At 73.8% G+C, this 16,106-nt stretch overlaps 4 protein-coding genes across 4 annotated transcripts; 1 reads left to right on the plus strand and 3 right to left on the minus strand.

Moving 5' to 3' along the window:
• Positions 1–2,725: 2,725 nt before the first annotated feature.
• AURANDRAFT_14095 (hypothetical protein) lies at positions 2,726–3,445 on the plus strand (the record flags this gene model as incomplete). The annotated part of the gene is made up of 1 exon (XM_009034707.1): positions 2,726–3,445. A coding segment is annotated over one exon (720 nt), but the record flags the coding sequence as incomplete, so codon positions are not given.
• A 106-nt stretch (positions 3,446–3,551) lies between these two features.
• Positions 3,552–6,449, minus strand: MUT9-2 (putative serine/threonine protein kinase; the record flags this gene model as incomplete). The annotated part of the gene is made up of 3 exons (XM_009035238.1): positions 3,552–4,313; positions 5,301–5,876; positions 5,934–6,449. 3 exons carry the CDS (start codon positions 6,447–6,449, stop codon positions 3,552–3,554), a joined length of 1,854 nt encoding a protein of 617 aa, XP_009033486.1.
• A 634-nt stretch (positions 6,450–7,083) lies between these two features.
• On the minus strand, positions 7,084–7,488 carry AURANDRAFT_6216 (hypothetical protein; the record flags this gene model as incomplete). The annotated part of the gene is made up of 1 exon (XM_009034616.1): positions 7,084–7,488. A coding segment is annotated over one exon (405 nt), but the record flags the coding sequence as incomplete, so codon positions are not given.
• Positions 7,489–12,847: 5,359 nt separating this feature from the next.
• Positions 12,848–13,909, minus strand: AURANDRAFT_1930 (hypothetical protein; the record flags this gene model as incomplete). Its single annotated transcript, XM_009034571.1, has 2 exons — positions 12,848–13,286; positions 13,497–13,909. Coding segments are annotated over 2 exons (852 nt in total), but the record flags the coding sequence as incomplete, so codon positions are not given.
• Positions 13,910–16,106: the final 2,197 nt, after the last annotated feature.

Raw genomic sequence — 16,106 nt, forward strand, 5'->3', positions numbered from 1 at the left:
CGGGATGTAGAAGGACACGTGCTTGATGGGCGGCCCCTCCGTGCGGCGGAGGAGCGTCGCGTCGCGCCGCCGGTAGAAGAGCAGCGCCGGCGCCGTGGACCCCGCGGGCGGCGGCGGCGCCGGCGCCGCGGCGCCCCGCGATGGCGCGTACTCGACCCAGTCGTGGCTCACGGCGTCGAGCGCGACGGAGACCGGAGACCCGTCGGCCGCTTCGCCGACGACGGCGTAGAGGTCGTAGCAGGGGTGCGCCTGCTTCGCCGCCGGCATGGCCCAGGGGGCGAGGTCCAGGTTCCGCGCGGGGAACGTCCGCAGGCCCGCGGGCACCTGGAGCACCTGCGTGGAACTCAACCGGTGAGCCGGGACGGCCAAACTCGGAGATATCTCGCTCGGTCACATTCGGGTGATACTTGGACGAATCGATGGCTCTCGTCGAGTTCTCGAAGCACGGTCGAAGAGCTTTGTGTCGAGACCGCTCTCCATTGAAGTCGGGTGGAAGATTCGAGTTCCGCGCGGTGGTTTCACGAGATGCTCGGGCGCGACGCAGAGCCGCGTCTTCACGAAGCCGTCGCCTGGGCAGCGAAAGAGTGATTCAACGTCGCTTCAACGTGAGCGTTCCGCGCGCGCGCGTTACAGAAAACACATCCACGCTTCGAGACCGTTCCGAGAGATGATCGCTCGTCCAAAAATCAGCCGAAACGAGCGGAAAACGGCCGAGAGAGGAGCCTTTGAAGTTGGGAATGTCGCTCTCTCTTGCTGCCCTGGCCGTCGCCGACGACGCCGTGGAACTCGACGTCGGCTTTGGGCTCCGGCTCCTCGAAGAGCCGCGCGAGGCACGCCGCGAGGTCGGGGCCGCCGTCGGGCACGGGCAGCACGAGGAACGCCCCAAAGTCCTTCGTCGCGACCTCGCCCGGCTCCGCCGCGGGCCGGTGCGTGCGCATGAGGCGCCCCAGGAAGACGTCGCGGACGATGGACAGGTCCAGGGACGCGTCGACGTCCGCGGCGCCCTTGGCGTTGACCTCGTCGGACTTCTTGTCGTCGTAGAACCACGCCAGCGTCTCCCTTTCCCCGCGGAACAAATTGAGGTCGTGGTGGAGCACGTCGAGCAGCGCCCCGAGCAGAGCGCCCGGCGCCTCGCCGACGTCCGGCCGCGCGGCCTTGAGCGCCGCGAAGACGTCGCCCGCGGCGCGCTCGCCCGCGAAGACCTTGCGGAGCTGCCGCGCCTGGGCGGGAACGGGGCGATTCGACGTCGCTTCAATGTGAGCGTTCCGCGCGCGCGCGTTCCAGAATCCACGCTTCGAGACCGTTTCGAGCGATGATCGCTCGTCCAAAAGTCAGCCGAAACGAGTGGCAAACGGCCGAGCTAGGAGCCTCTGAAGTTGGGCACGTCGCGCCCGTGTGCCGCCCCGCGCCGCGCGAGCGCGCCGCCGCTGCCGAGCGTCTCGCCGTCGTTGCGCTCGAGCGCGTCCGTGCCCCGCCGGAAGTAGGACGCGAGGTCCGGCGTCGCCAGGAGGGCGTAGAGCACGCACATGGGCGCGCAGCCCGCGCCGCAGAGCTCGCGCGGCGCGGCTGCGCTCGCGGCGTGCGGCGCGACGGCCCTGTACCAGCTCCACCAGGGCTCGCCGTGGTCCGTGCGCGCGCTCCGCTGGAGGTCCAGCGCCTCGCAGACGTCGCTGACGTACGTCGCCACGAGGCCGCGCACCTTGCCGTAGTCGAAACCGCCGTGGAACGCGCGGCTCGCCGCGGCGACGCGGGCCAGGTCCTTTGGTGCGAGGAAACGGAACGGGTGGCTGCCCACGCGCAGCTCCGCCTCGAGCAGCTCCACGAGCGGCTCGCTCATTTCGCGCGGGCCAGCTCACTTCCTGAACATCGTTGCATCGGCGCTGGGATCCAGGGGCAGCTCTCGATGTAGTTGACGGCAACGCCGAAAGCTGCAGAGACAACAACATCCCAACAACATCACCCCAGCTCCCTCCACAGCCTCGGCGCCGGCAAGCCCAACTCGCCTGCGCCCGCGGCAAAAAAAAAAAAAACCCAAGCACAAAACACAGAAGCCCACCATGTCCCAGCTCGGCGGGGGCCTGCGCTGGTCCGGCGTGTCCGGCGGCCACGCGTCGAGCGCGTCGAGCCGCATCATGAACCAGGCGAAGAGCGCGCGCCAGAAGGAGGCGCTGTCGGCGCCCAAGGTCGGGTCTGCCTGCGTCGTCGAGGCCGACGACTGGCTCGCCGCCGCCGCCGCGAACCAGGCCGTGCGCGAGCGCACGGGCGCGACGGGCAACGCGTTCGCGTCCGCGGAGGCGCTCGTAAAGGAGGCGAAGCGCCAGGCCGTCGACGACGACGACGAGTTCGCCATCGAGCCCAAGCGCGCGCGCGTCGACGAGGAGGACGCGGACGAGCCGGAGGCGGCGGCGGCCGCCGCGGCCGCCGCGCCCGCGGAGGCCGGGCCGTCGCGGGACGCGAAGCGCGAGATCGAGCTCTCCGTCCTCGAGCTCCGGGACGAGCTCGAGGAGGAGGGCCTCGACGAGGACGACATCGACGCCCAGTGCGACACGCTCCGCGAGGCCCTCCTCTACAAGGCGCGCAAGGGGTAAAACTACGGCATGTTTGCCGCAGTTGAGGCTCGCTGAGCTGAGCGGCTCTCTCCGAGGCTGTGGCATCGAGTGCGGCCGCGTCGAGGTCGTGTGCGCAGCGCCAACCGCGACGACACAAAATGTCAAAAAAACAGGTCAGCGTCGTCGTCCCGACCTACAACGAGACGCTGAACCTGCGCCCGCTCACGGAGCGGCTCTTCAAGGCGACGCGCGCCGCGGCCCTCGACGTGGACCTCCTCTTCGCCGACGACGAGAGCGTGGGCTCGGTCGAGTCGGCGGCGATCGTCGCCGCGCTGCGGGGCGAGGGCTACGCCGTGCGCCTCGAGACGCGCCCGCGGTCCGCGGGCCGCGGCCTGTCGAGCGCCGTGCTCCTCGGCTTCTCCCGGGCGGCGCACGACGTCTGCGTCTGCATGGACGCGGACCTCCAGCACGAGCCCGAGGCCGTGCCCGCCGTCTGCGCGCCCGTGCTCGACGGGGCGGCGGACTTCGCCATCGGCAGCCGGAACACGGGCGACGGCGGCATCGGCTTCGAGTGGTCGCTGCTGCGGCGGCTCATCTCCAAGGGCGCGACGCTGCTGGCGTACCCGCTGACGGCGTCGACGGACCCCATGAGCGGCTTCTTCTGCGTGCGCAAGCAGACCCTCGCCCGGGGCGACCCGAACCCCATCGGCTTCAAGATCGCCCTCGAGATCATGGTCCGCTGCGGCTGCTCCCAGGTCGTCGACGTGCCCATCACGTTCCGCGAGCGCACGGCCGGCGAGTCCAAGCTCTCGCCGAAGCAGAACGTCGAGTACCTCCAGCAGTTGGCGAGTTTGTACCTCTTCGCCTACCGGAAGACGTTGCTGGCGCTCGCGGTCGCCGGCGCCGCCCTGCTCGTCGCGCTGTACCGCGCGCTCTTCCCCTAGCCATTCATAGTGCTCGCCGCGCGTTTAGGGAGGCGGGGCGGCGCCCTGCGCGGGCGCCCTAGACGTCCTCCTCGGAGCCGATGATCTCGCCGGCCGCGTCGACCTCGATGGGGTCCGCGGTCGCGTCGTCGTCGTCGTCGTCGCGGTCGTCGTCGCGGTCGTCGTCCTCGAGGCTGAGGTCGTCGTCGTCGTCGTCGTCGTCGTCGTCGCGGGGCTCGTCGCGCTTCGATTCCGACCGCTTCGCCTCGTCGTCGTCGGAGTCCACGGGCGGCGCCTTGGACCCGTTGGGCCGGTTGAGCCACGGGTGCTGCAAACAGTCGAACGCCGTCGCGCGCCGGTCCGGGTAAAAGTCGAGCATGGGCCCGAGGAAGTGGGCGATCTCGCGCGCCTCGGCCTTGTCGTGGTGGTACTTCTGGACGAGGACGTGCTCCAGGTCCCAGAAGCGGAGGTGGTGGATGTGCTTGAGCTCGCCGCGGCGGTTGAAGAACGCGCGCGCCTTCGCCGACGACGCCAATTTCTTCGGGTAGCGGCCCAGCAGCTCCTGCATCTGCGCCAGGTGGTCCTCGTCGCGGTCGTAGTCGCCCCCCGCCCGCGGGTCGAAGAGCAGGTCGCCGGTGAGGAGCTCGAAGACGATGCACGCGAGCGACCACACGTCCGCGGACGTGTCGTAGTCCGCGCCGACGATGACCTCCGGCGAGCGGTACTGGCGCGTCTGGATGTCCTCCGTGAAGTGCTTGTGGCGCCAGCAGGCGTTGCCCAGATCGACGACGGCGATCTCCGCGTGCTGGAGGTCCACGAGGTCGTCGGGGATGCCGTCGCCCTCGGGCGACGACGGCGCGTCGTCGCCGCCGGGCGACGGCGGCCGCGGCGGCGACGCGGGCGCCGCCGGGGTGTCCGGCGGCGGCGGCGGCGCCTCGGTCTCCGCGGCCGGCGGCGCGCCCGCGCCCGCGGCCAGCGGCGACGCCGGCGGCGACCAGCCGCCGGGCGACTTGAGGCCCCGCGGGTCCTCGTCGTCGAACGTGAAGTCGTCGCTCCCGGGCCGCGGCGACCGCGGGTCCTCGCCGCGGACGGGGCTCGGCGCGTCGTCGTCGCCGCCCGCGCGCGCCGCCGCCAGCGCGAGGCGCGACGCCAGGGGCTTGGGCGTCGCGACGACGCCGTCGTCGCCGGCGGGCAATTCCGCGGCGACGAACGCGAGGTCGACGCCGACCAAGGCCGCGAAGGAGTCGCGCGCGGCCGCCAGCGCCGCGAGCCCGCGCGCGGGGTCGGCCAAGCCCGTGGCCTCGGGCGCCAGCAGGCTCAGGAAGCGCAGGCCCGGGATGCGCCGCTCGAGGTGGCCGAGCACCTTGAGCGCGGCCGACGGGTGGAACCGGACGGCCCACGCGGACAGCTTCGCCGCGTCCGCGTCGCCCGAGGCCCGCAGCTGGAACGCGGACACCGCCGCGTCGTCGGCGAAGGCCGCGTCGCCGTCGCCGGCCACCGCGGCGGCGCACGCGCGCGTGAGGCGGCCGTCGTCCTCGCGGCCGTCGCCGTCGACGGCGAACCGCGTCGACCCGTCGAGCACGCACCGCCACTTGCCGCCGTCGAGCGACGCCGGTTTCGCGGGCGTCGCGCGGTGGTCGCAGCCCAGGCCGCCGTAGACCCGGGGCCAGGGCGCCAGGAAGGTCACGCGGCTCCGGAGCTCGTCGTCGTCGCCGCCGCCGCCGCCGGCGTCGTCGTCGTCGCGGCGCCGGCACGGCGGCGGCGCGGCCCGCGCGGCGCCGGCCTCGAAGTTCGGCGACAGCGTCGGCCCGAGGCCCCGCGACGCGACGACGCGGCCCCCGCAGTCGACGCGCCCGAAGGCCTCCTCGACCGGCGGCGCCGCGCGCGGCGCGGGCGCGGGCGCCGCGGGTTCCACGGCGACGGCGGGCTCCTTCTTCCGCTGCTTCTGCTTCTGCTTCTTCAGCTTCTTCTTGAGGCGCTTGCGCTCCTCGGCGCTGAGCTCGCTCGTCTGCAGCGTCGAGGCGATCTCGTCGATGCGCTCCTCGAGCGACGCCGCGGGCTCGGTCGCCGCCGCCGCGGGCGCCGGCGGCGCGGCCGCCGCGTCCGGCGGCCCGTCGCCGTCGGGCGCGAACTTGGGCGCCTTGAGGAGCACGTTCTCGGGCTTGAGGTCCGTGTGGATGATGGAGCAGCGCCGGTGGAGGAAGTCCAGGCCCATGCAGATCTGGCGGCAGACGTTCCGGACGCTATCGATGGGCAGGCCCCGGTACTCGGACTTGCGGATCACGGACAACAAATTCGCCCCGAGCATCTCGAAGACCATGCAGACGTGGCGCCCGTTGGGCCCGCTGTGCTCGAAGTGGTCCAGGAGCCGCACGACGCGGCTCGACGTCTCCGCGGGGTCCGTCTCGCCGCAGGGGCCCGTGCCGCCCTCGGCCCAGGCCTGCGCCTCGTCGTCGGCGACGCGCCGCGCGTGGCGCAGCAGGTCGATCTCGTCCAGCGCCGCGTCCGTGTAGTGGCTCGCCGATTTCTGGACTTTGAGGGCCACGAGGCGCGGCGTGCCCAAAGCCTGGCTCAGCGCGTCGCGGACCATCCAAACAGTCGAGAAGTGGCCCCACCCCAACTTCTCGACGACGGTGTAGCGGCCGTTGAAGACGTCCCCGAGGGCCACGGGGTGGTAGCCGCCGACGCGGTAGCCCTCGGAGCCCTCGCCGTCGAGCTCGCTCACGTCGCTGCCGCCGTCGCTCCCGGACGCGGACGAGCCCTCGGAGTCGTCGCGCCGCGAGTCGAAGGACCCGTCGCTCGAGCCGCTGTCGTAGGTCACGCGGCCCGTCGTTGCTTCGCCCGGGGGCGCGCCGCGGTCGCCCGACGGGGCGCCGGGGTCCTTGCGCTCGTCGTCGCTCCCGCTGCTCAGCGACGCCGCGCTCTCCGGCGCCGGCTCCGCCGCGGGCTTCTTCGCGCCCTTGCGCTTCTTGCCCATGGCGCGCGGTGTTCCCTACGTCGATCTCTGTGCTTCCGGCGCGTCTCCTTCACCCGTGGATGCGCTGCGCCGCGCCAACAGCGTTTGTATTCGACGGCTTCGGCCGGCGAGTTTGGCCGCGCGGAGTTTGGGCCCAAGGATCGTACTTTGGGCGAGCCGGTGACGGTCACGCCACGCACGTCGCCACGCCCTGAGTACGCGCTCGACCAATTACTCACGCGACGCTCGACTTGCCGCGCCAGAGCGCGCGGAACCGGTCCTGGAGGCTGCCCGCGCGCTTCTCGCGCGGCGCCGGCCCGGGCTCGGACTTGCGGCCCGCGGCGCGCGGGTCCGAGCTCGCGGTGAGGAGCGCCCGCTGGGACCGGGCCTTGGCCCGGCCCATCTTCGCCCGCGCCGCGGCCGTGATGCGTGCGGCCATGCAGTTGTCCACCAGGGCCTCGCCGGGGTCGACGGAGAGGCGGTAGGGGCTCGCGTCGTCGTCGTCCTCGCCGTCGTCCTCGCCGAGGTTGCCTTCGCTCGTCAACGTCAGCAGCACGTCCCTCGGCGTCTGCAGCGGGCTCACGGACGCCGCGTGGGCCTGGGGCGTCGGCAGCACGGGCAGCGGCTTCGAGCCGAAGGCGACCTGGAGGCCCGCGCCGACTTTCGCGAGCTCGTAGACCCAGCCGGGGATCGTGCCCACGCCGAGCTCCAAAGCAAACTCCTTGCAGAAGAAGCAGCAGTTCTTCAAGAGTAAATTGTAGGTCGGCGCCATCCAGTCCGCGGCCATGCGATGCAAGATGGCCAACGTCTGCCGCCGCGTCAGGCCGCAGTCCCCCAGGTAAATGGACTCGCGGTAGGTGTGGAAGGGGCACTTGCGCGGGTTCGAGCTGAAGATGCCCGGCATGGCCTTGTTGGACCCCGCGAAGGTGAACTCCTTGCCGTAGACTTCGATCGCGCCGTGGAAGACGCCGCCGGCCCGCGTGGCGGCGCCGAAGGAGTTGATGCGGCCCGTATGCACCGACCGCCCGACATCATACACGTGCAGGGTCACGGGCGCGACGGCGCGGTCCATCATGGACACGACGGCCTCCTCGGAGTCGGACGCGAAGAGACCCAGACCGAGGAGCCCGCCGTCGAGGCCCGGCCCGCAGGTCAGGCGCCGCATGGACGGCGCCTTCTCCGGCGCGGCCTGCGGCGTCGGCTTCCGGCGCCGCACGAGGGCGCGGACCTGGACCTTGGCGCCGTCCGCGGCCGCGGCGGCCCACCACGAGTTCGGGTAGCATTTCGGGAACGTCGCGGCCTCGTAGTCGAGGAGCTTGGCCAGGGACACGCGCACGGTGCCGACGGGCGTGTCGCCGAGGGCGCCCGGCGCGACGAGCTTCACCGCGAGCTGCTCGGCGCCGCGGGGCACGGCGAAGGTCGACGCGAGCGGCGGGAAGACGACGGGGTCCGCCGCGGCCTTGACCGTGGGCGTGCGCCCGATCTCGTCGTCGCCGTGCGTCACGACGACGTAGCACGACGCCTGCGCGAGCTTCTTGCACCGCAGGACCTGGAAGAGGTGGGCCGGCTCCGCCTCCGCGGACGCCATCAGCAGGATCTCTTCGGCGCCGGCGGCGGAGAGGCTGCCCGGCGTTTTTATTTCGGTTCAATATTCGTGTTTTTTTGAACCCGCAGCTTATGATGACCCCGGACTCTGCGTGATCTGGGCGGATGTCTACGATTTGGGGCGCGGCTCTGGACGGCGATTGCGCGCGGCTTCGCGCGCTCATTGAGAGTGGAGCGAACGTTGACGAGCCAGGTTCCGTTCCCGAATACTCTGGACGTACTCTATTGATGTGCGCTGCACTCAACGGGCACGCGGATGCGGTAGAACTCCTGCTGGACCACGGGGCTGATGTGGAATTGAAATCGGCGTCAGTCCGCGAATGGTACGCCCAATCGACCGCCCTGCACTTCGCAGCTGCTCGTGGTGTCGCACGTAGCATCGGGCTCTTACTCGGGGCTGGCGCGAATATCGACGCGACGAACGAGATTCAGCGTACTCCACTCCTATGCTTGTTGTCAAGCGGCCAGTGGAAAGAAACGATCACATCATGTGCGGCGCTCCTGATCAACTCTGGCGCGCGCGTCACTGATCGCCCTGGACGTGGTGGCGAGCACATCATTTCCGCAGTCCAAGGAGACAACCGCGAAGTAGCCAAGATGCTGCTCCGCGCGGGTGCCGAGGCTCCATGCGACTCGCGTCTCTTCTATGATACTTGGGCCAACGCGCTCGTCAAGCACGTCAAGGCCCGCGGCGGCTGGAAATCCCACGCCGCGAAGCACAAGCGCGTCCTCGTCGGCCTCGTGGCCAAGTGCACTGGCAAGCCCCATTTCCCCGACGACGCCGCGGGTCTCGTCGTCGACTTCTACTGCCCGGTCGGAGGTTACTAAAGACGCTGCTTACACCCAGGGCGCCCAGCCCTCGTACATGTGGCAGAGGACCGCCGGGTCCGTGGCCACGTCGACGAGCCGCGCGATCTCCGCGTCGCCGTCGCGCGAAAAGGCGGCGATCTTGCCCCGCGCCGACTCCAGGGCGATGTCGGCGGCCTCGGCCTTGGTCTTCTGGGGCGGCGCCTTGGGCTTGGCGTGGCCCTCGGGCGCCGGCGCGGGCCGCCGCTCCGGCGGCCGCCGCGGCGCCGCCGCGAGCCCCGGCAGGTCGAGGTCGCCGTAGGACACGCCCGTGAGGTCGTCGAGGTCGTCGCGGGAATCGAGGCGCACGGGGTCGTCGGCGTCGACGCGCAACGCGTCGAGGGCCGTGCGCCGCGCGCGCGCCGCGAGCCGCAGGAGCCGCGCCGCGAGCACGCGGACGTAGCCCGCGGGCCGGTCCTCGGCCCGCAGGTCCGACGCGAGTAAACGCAGGAAGTCGGGCCGCACGTCGCCGTCGCGGAAGGAGCGCTGGCCCGCGCGGTCCGGCGCGAAGTCGGCCTCGCGCGCGTCCGCGTCGCGGACCGCTAACGCGAATTTCTTCGTCGCGTCGTCGACGCGCTGCTTGTAGTAGGGCTGCGTCGTCTTCGTCGCCGCGGCGCCGTCGGCGAAGGCGCCGAGATCGTCTAAAGCCACGGCCACTTTAGCGCACTCGTCCCGGCTGAAGGCCTCGACGACCTTGACGTCCGCGCGCTCGAGCTCGTAGAAACGAGCCTCGAGCACGCGCGCCTCGACCGCGCCCGCGTCGTCGTCCACGAGCAAGCTCGCGAGCTCGCGGCTCCGCGCGCGCAGTTCGCGCCAGACGGGGTGCGCGGCGACGCGCAGCGGCGGCGGCGCGTGGGGCGACGACCCGGGCACCGCGACGGTCGCCGTCGGCGCGGCCGCGGCGGCGCCCTGGCCCGGCGACGACGTGGCGACGCGGCGCCGCGCGGCCGCGGCCTTCTTCGCCGCGGCGACGAGGGACTCCTTGCGCAGGGCCGTGCGCTTCTCCGCGTCGCGCAACGCTTTCAGCCGCGCGTCGCAGGCCTCCCACGCGTCCGTCGCGTCCGCCCACGCGCGCGTGGCTTTGTCCTCGGCGTCGCGCGCGGCCTCGACGCGCTTCCCCGCGGCCTCGGACCGGCCGTCGTCGCCCTCGTCGGCCACCGCCGCGTCGGCGTCGAGGTCCAAGGCGCCCGTGACGGCTTTTTTGGCGTCCTCGAGCCAGTCGACGGCCGCGCGGTACGCGCGCGTCCGCGCCTGCGCGCGCCGCAGCCACGCCAGTCTCGCGGGCGCGCCCGCGTCGTCGTCGGACGGCGGCGGCGCCTGGACCCGCGCCTCGAGGGCGGTCACGACCGGCGCCGGGCCCAGGGGCGCCGCGGACCGGAGCGACCGCGTCGACGTCTCCAGACTCTCCGCCGCGGCCGCGAGCGCGGCCGCCGCGCCGTCGAGCCGCTCCGCGGCGGCGGCCGCGCGCCGCGCGACGGCGTCCAGCGTGGCGTCGTCCCGCGTCGCCGCCGCCCGGGCCTCGAAGGTCGCGTGGACCAGGCTCCGGCAGTGGCGCGACGCGAACGCGTCCACGGCCGCGTCGTAGGCGTCGCGGCGCCGCCGCGCGGCCCCGGCCGACCGGTTCCGCGCGTCGCCCGACTCGAGCTGCTCCAGGAACGCGTCGAGCTGCGTCGCCGCCGCCAGGGCGCTCAGTTTCACGGCCGCGTCGCACTTGACGCCCTGGTGCGTCATGGCCTGGAAGCGGCGGCCCGCGCCCTCGAAGGACCGGCGCACGGCCGCCTCGAGCGGCGCGCACGACGCGCGCGCCGCCGCGCCGAGCGCCGCCGCGGCCGCCTCCTCCGCGGCCTCGAGGTCGCCGTCGACGAGCGCGCGCTCGCGCGCGCGCAGCAACCCCAGCGCCGCGCTCCGCTTGCACCGGAGCGCGCCGCGCGCCGCGGCCTCGCCGTCGACGTCCCTTAACCCGGAGACCACGGGATCGAAGAACGCGTCGAGCGCGCGGAGCAGCGTCGCGTCGTCCGGCGCCTCCGACTCGACGACGGCGACGCAGGCGCGCCAGGCGTCGCCGTCGTCGCCCGACGACGTCTCCAGCGCCCGGATCGCGAGGTCGCGCCAGTGGCGCGCGCCGTCTCGGCTCCGGTCCGCCTTCGACAGCACCGTCGCCGCGAAGAGCCGAGCGGCGTCCCTCAAGACCCGTTTCGCGCCGTCGCAGGTCTTGGCCACCGCTAAACACCGCGCGCCCGTGTCGTCGGCGATCTCCGCCTCGTCGTAGAGGGCCGACAGGCCGAGCGCCGCGTCCCGCAGCGCGTCCAACCGTTGGAGCGCGACGGCCGCGGCGCCTCGTCGCCCGCCCGCGGCCAGACACGCGTCCTCGGCGTCGGCGTCGTCGAGCTCCGCTAGAGCTAACGCAACATCGTGGAGCGCGCCCGGCTCGGCGTCGGGCCCCAGCAGGCGCGCGACGAGCTTCTGGACCCGCGTCGCGCACGACGCGACGCGCTCTTGCGGAAACGATGGGTTCGCGCTGTTCGCGACGGCCGCGTCCACGTCCCCTAAAGACGGCGTCGCGTCCAGCGTCCGCTTCAACGCTTTCAGAGCGCCGCCAAAAGCCACGTCGACGACCTTGGGGTCGCCGCGGAGCATGGACCGGCCCGCGCGGCGCGCGGAGCCGCGCGCGGCCCGCAGCGTCGCCGTCGCGCGCGCGCGCCGGTCGCCGTCGTCGACGCGGATGCCCGCGGCGACGTCCAATCTTTGCGCCGCGTCGGCCAGGCGCACCTCGAGGCTCAAAGCTTTCGCTAAGACGGCGTCGCCCGAGTCCGCGTCGCCCGCGGCGGCGACGAACGGCGAGAACGACCCGAGCGCCGCCGCGGACGCCTCGAGCGCGCGCGCGGCCGCGAGCGACGAGTCCCCCAGCGACGACCGGAAGGCCGCGACCTGGTCCTCCAAGGCCCGCAAAGCCTTCTCCTCGTCCTCGTCGCTGGGCTCGTCGGCCTTGGCGCGCAGCCTTTCCGCGCCCGACGCGAACGCGGCCGCTCCGTCGGTCGACGCGCCCCACGCGGACTGGGGCGTCGGGAAGAAGGGGTTGCTGAAGAGGGACGACGTCGCCGCGCGGTGGCGCTTGCGCGCCTCGAAGGCCTCGCGCGCGAGGCGCGCGCCGTCGTTTAGGAGGTCGTCGTCGCGGAGCGCGGCGACCAAATCCCGGAGCCCCGGCGCGGCCGCCTGGGCAGCAAAAGGGTGCGAAATTCCCAACTTCAAAGGCTCATATCTCGGCCGTTTTCCACTCGTTTTGGCTGATTTTTGGACGAGCGATCATCTCTCGGAACGGTCTCGAAGCGTGGATGCTTTTTTTGGAACGCGCGCGCGCGGAACACTCATGTTGAATCGAAGTTGAATCACCCTTTTGCTGCCCTGGCGGCCGCGAAGATCTCCCGGAGCTGGCCCAGGGGCAGCGGCGGCGCGTTGGACCCGTCGGCCGTCGAGACCGAACCGGCAGCGAGCAACACGGCCCCGCGCTTGTTGAGCTCGCCGACGACGGCCGCGCCGTGCGACGCGAGCAACGCGCGGACCTCGTCGCGGCCCGCGGACCGCCGCCGCGCGGCGTCCAAGAGCGCCGCGCGGTCGTCCTCCGAGGCCTGGCGCGCCCGCGCCGCGGCCTGCATGGCGTGCTCCGCCGCCGCGCGCCGGCCGCTCGCCTGCTTGCAGGCCGCGGCGGCCGCGCCGAGGTCCGCGCGCGACTTCTCCCGGAGCTTGGGCGCCTCGGCGTCGCCGTGGCCCCCCTGGGCCACGGCGAGCGCATCCAGCGCCGCGGACCGCGCGTCGAGCGCCGCGGCGAGCACGTCGCCGCGGTGCAGGCCGTCGGCGACGAGCTTGCGCCGCTGCTCGAAGCACCGCGCCGCGGAGAGCGCCAAGGTCGCGAAGCGGTCGTGGTGCGGCGCCGCGGGCGCCCCCTGGCCGTCCTCGGGCCCCTTGAGGCGCTTGCCGTGGCCCAGCGTCGCCCGCCACTCGACGCGCGCGTCGTTCGCGACGACTTCCAGTAATTCGAGCACCGCGGCGCCCGCGGGCCCGCCGAGCGCGCGCGCCGTCTTCCGCGCCGCGGCCGCGAAGGGCCCCGCGGCGCAGCCCGCGGGCCCCAACGGAAAGCGGAGCGCCGGCGTCAGGCGGAAGGGCACGGCCTCGGGCACGCGCAGCCGCGTCCCCGCGTCGAAGCACACGCCCCAGTCGACGTCGACGACCGAGCCGTCGCGGACGTCGAGCAAGACGTTCTCCAGGTGGCGGTCGCCTAAACCCAGCGCGTAGTTCGCGACGCAGGACCCGCCCAAACGCGCCGCGTAGGTCCGCCGCCGGGCGCACCAGTCGTCGCCGCCCTCGCTCCACCGCGCGAGCTCGCGCTCGACCATGTCGCGCGGCGCGTCGCTCGCGAGCGCGTCGTACGACGCTCTAACCGCCGCCGCGTCCCACTGCTGGCGCGGCGCCGACGCGTCGACGCCGCGCTTGGTGAGCTCCGCGTGGAAGCCCTTCGGTAGAGCCTCGTACTGGAGCTCGCGGGCCGTGCGGTCGTCGGGCCGGTCGTCGTCGTCGTGCTCGGCCGCGCGGCGGCCGCGCTTCTTCTTCGACGCGCGCGACCGCTTCGACGACGCCTCGGGCTTCTCCGGCTCCTCGCCGTTCTTCGTGAGCTTGGCCTGGCGCTCGGCGATGGCCGACGTGAGGCCCCGGCTCCACGTCGCGTCGCGGTACAAGTCGATGAGCGGCCGCGTCTGCGGCACCCACTCGATCAACCCGCTCGACCGGCTCAGCGGGAGCACGGCGTAGGTCGACACGTGGGGCGCGAAGCCGCCCTTGGCCGCCAGCGCGACGGCCTCGCGGATCGTCGTCAGCAGCTGCATGACGCGCTCGTCGAGGTGCACGTCCTCCGCTCCTTTCAACAGAAACGACCGCCGGGACCCGTCGCCGCACGCGAACGTGAGCTTCTTGGGCCGCGTCTTGGAATTCAGGGGCACGACGTGCTCGACGAGGCGGGCCACGCGGCAGAACCCGCCGTCGCCGCCGGACACGGGGAAGTGGACCTCGCAGTCGTGCTCGGAAGCCGACGCGCCGCGCCGATCATCAGCAACAGCGTCGAGCAGCTGGCCGTCGCTGAGCCGCGGCGCGACGGTCTCGGCCTCCCAGCCCGCGTCCGCGCGCGCGTCGCCGCGGAGCTCGCCGAAGGCGTCCAGCGCCGCGCGGAACGAGTCGACGGCGTCGTCGTCGTCGTCGTCGCCGTCCGCGGCCGCCGCCTTCTTCTTGTCGACCTGCTTGAGCACGCGCTTCACGTAGGCGAGCACCGCGGGCCGCGGCGGGTCGTCGAGGCACGACCGCGCGGCGTCGACGGCCGCGCGGGCCTTGCGGTCGAAGGCGTCGCCGTAGGGGTCGCGGCCGCCCGGCCCCTGGGCGTCGGCCCGGAGCAGCGCCTCCGCGGCCTTCTCGAGCGCGCGCCGCGCGGGCGCCGCGACGCACTTGCGCTTGAGGCAGGCGACGTCGACGAGCTCGTCGAGGCGCTCCTTCGACACGGGCTCCGACGACTCGCCGCCTTTTACTTCCAACACGGACTGCCGGAGCTCGCGCTTGAGCACGAGCGCCGCGTCCTCGAGGCGCCGCACCACGGCCTTGTTCAGCGCCGCGCGCCAGCGGTCGTCGGGCAGCGTCGCGATCTGCTGCAGGTCGTCGACCGCAGAGCTCCGCGCCGCGCAGCACGCCCGAGAGCGCGAGCTCGGCCCGCAGCGTCCGCGTCGCCGCGGCCGCGCGCGCCCAGCCCGACGCCGGCGCCGCCGAGGCCGCGTGCAACGCCGCGCCGGGGCTGCTCGGCGCGTCCATGTCGTCGGCGTGGCTCTTGCGGTCCCGGCGCGCCTCGCGGCACGCGACGACGACCGCGTGGACGCCGGCCTTGGGCGCGTGGAGCGCGACGCGCCGCAATAGGCGGAACCAGGGCTTCTCGCCAAAGTCGGCGCCGACCTTGGCGCCGAAGCACGCGGCCAGCAGCTGGGGCGCGACGCGGCGCCAGGCCTCCGGCGGCGTGGCGTCGGCGAGCGCGTCGACGCCCGGCGACGACTCGCCGTCGAGCACGAGGCGCGCGCCCGCGACGGCGACGGCGTGCGTCCGCGGGCCGCAGGCGTCGCCCAGCTCCAGCGCCTTGCCGAGGGCCGCCGCGGCGTCGTCCCGCGCGCCCGCGGCGGCGAAGAGGCGCCCCGCGAGGCCCCAGGCCTTGGCGCAGGCCGGCGCGACTCTGGTGCAGCACGCCGCGGCGTCGAGCGCGCGCGCGCCCGCGGGCGCCCAGCCGGGGACGAGGGCCGCGAGGCGCGACGCCGCGGTGGCGCCGAGGTCGACGTCGGACCGCGCGCACAGGAGCAGCGCCTTGCGGAGCCACGCGCCGGCGTACTCGCGCTTGCTCGCCGCGTCGCCCGCGTCGTCCGCGAGCGCCCGTTTCTCCGCGAGGAACCGCAGGCCCGGGAGCCGGCCGGTGGAGTTGGTACCCAAGACTCCACCGCCGAGGCCCTCGGCCGCGTCGAGCGCGGCGTCGAGGCACGCGGCGACCGCGCCGGGATTCCCGGGGTTTGCCTTCGCGGCCTCGTAGGCGACGAGCGGCGGCGCCCCGAACCGGAGGCGCCAGTCGTCCGCGGCCGCGCCGCGCGCCGCGACGGCCGCCCGTAGGCCGTCGGCGACGGAAGCGTCGCCGTTGCGCCGGCAGGCGGCGGCGAGCGCGGCCTCGAACTCCGCGGCGGCGGCCCGCGTCCACGGCGGCGCGTCCGCCGCCGCCGCCTGGCGTCGCCCGACGTCGAGGAGCGGCCGCGCGAAGCCGACGTCGCCGCGGCGCCGGAGCCGCTCGAGCGCCGCGGCGCCGCCGCCCCAGAAGGGCCCGCGGCGCTCCGCGGCCTTGGCCGCTATCGCCGGGCCCACGGCGTAGAGGAACGCGGGCGCGGACGCCGCGGACGCGCCGCCGAGGCGCGCGCGGGGCGCCGCCGCGGCGCCCGGGGCGTCGTCCCACTCGGCCAATGCGAGAGCCGCGCGGCGGCGCCGCGGCGCGTCGCCGTCGTGTGACGTGGCGTCGAGGGCCACGGCGACGTCGCGCGCGTCGCCGAGCGCCGCGCGGCACCGCGCGGCGAGCTCGGCGCCGAGGTCGAGGGCGCAGGCCGGCGCCGCGGGGTCCGCGAGCCGCGCCGCGAGCTCCGCCGCGGCCGCGCCGTGCGGCCGCGCGCGACT

Source organism: Aureococcus anophagefferens, assembly GCF_000186865.1.
Source record: "Aureococcus anophagefferens unplaced genomic scaffold AURANscaffold_2, whole genome shotgun sequence".
In the NCBI taxonomy this organism is placed as follows: domain Eukaryota; class Pelagophyceae; order Pelagomonadales; family Pelagomonadaceae; genus Aureococcus; species Aureococcus anophagefferens.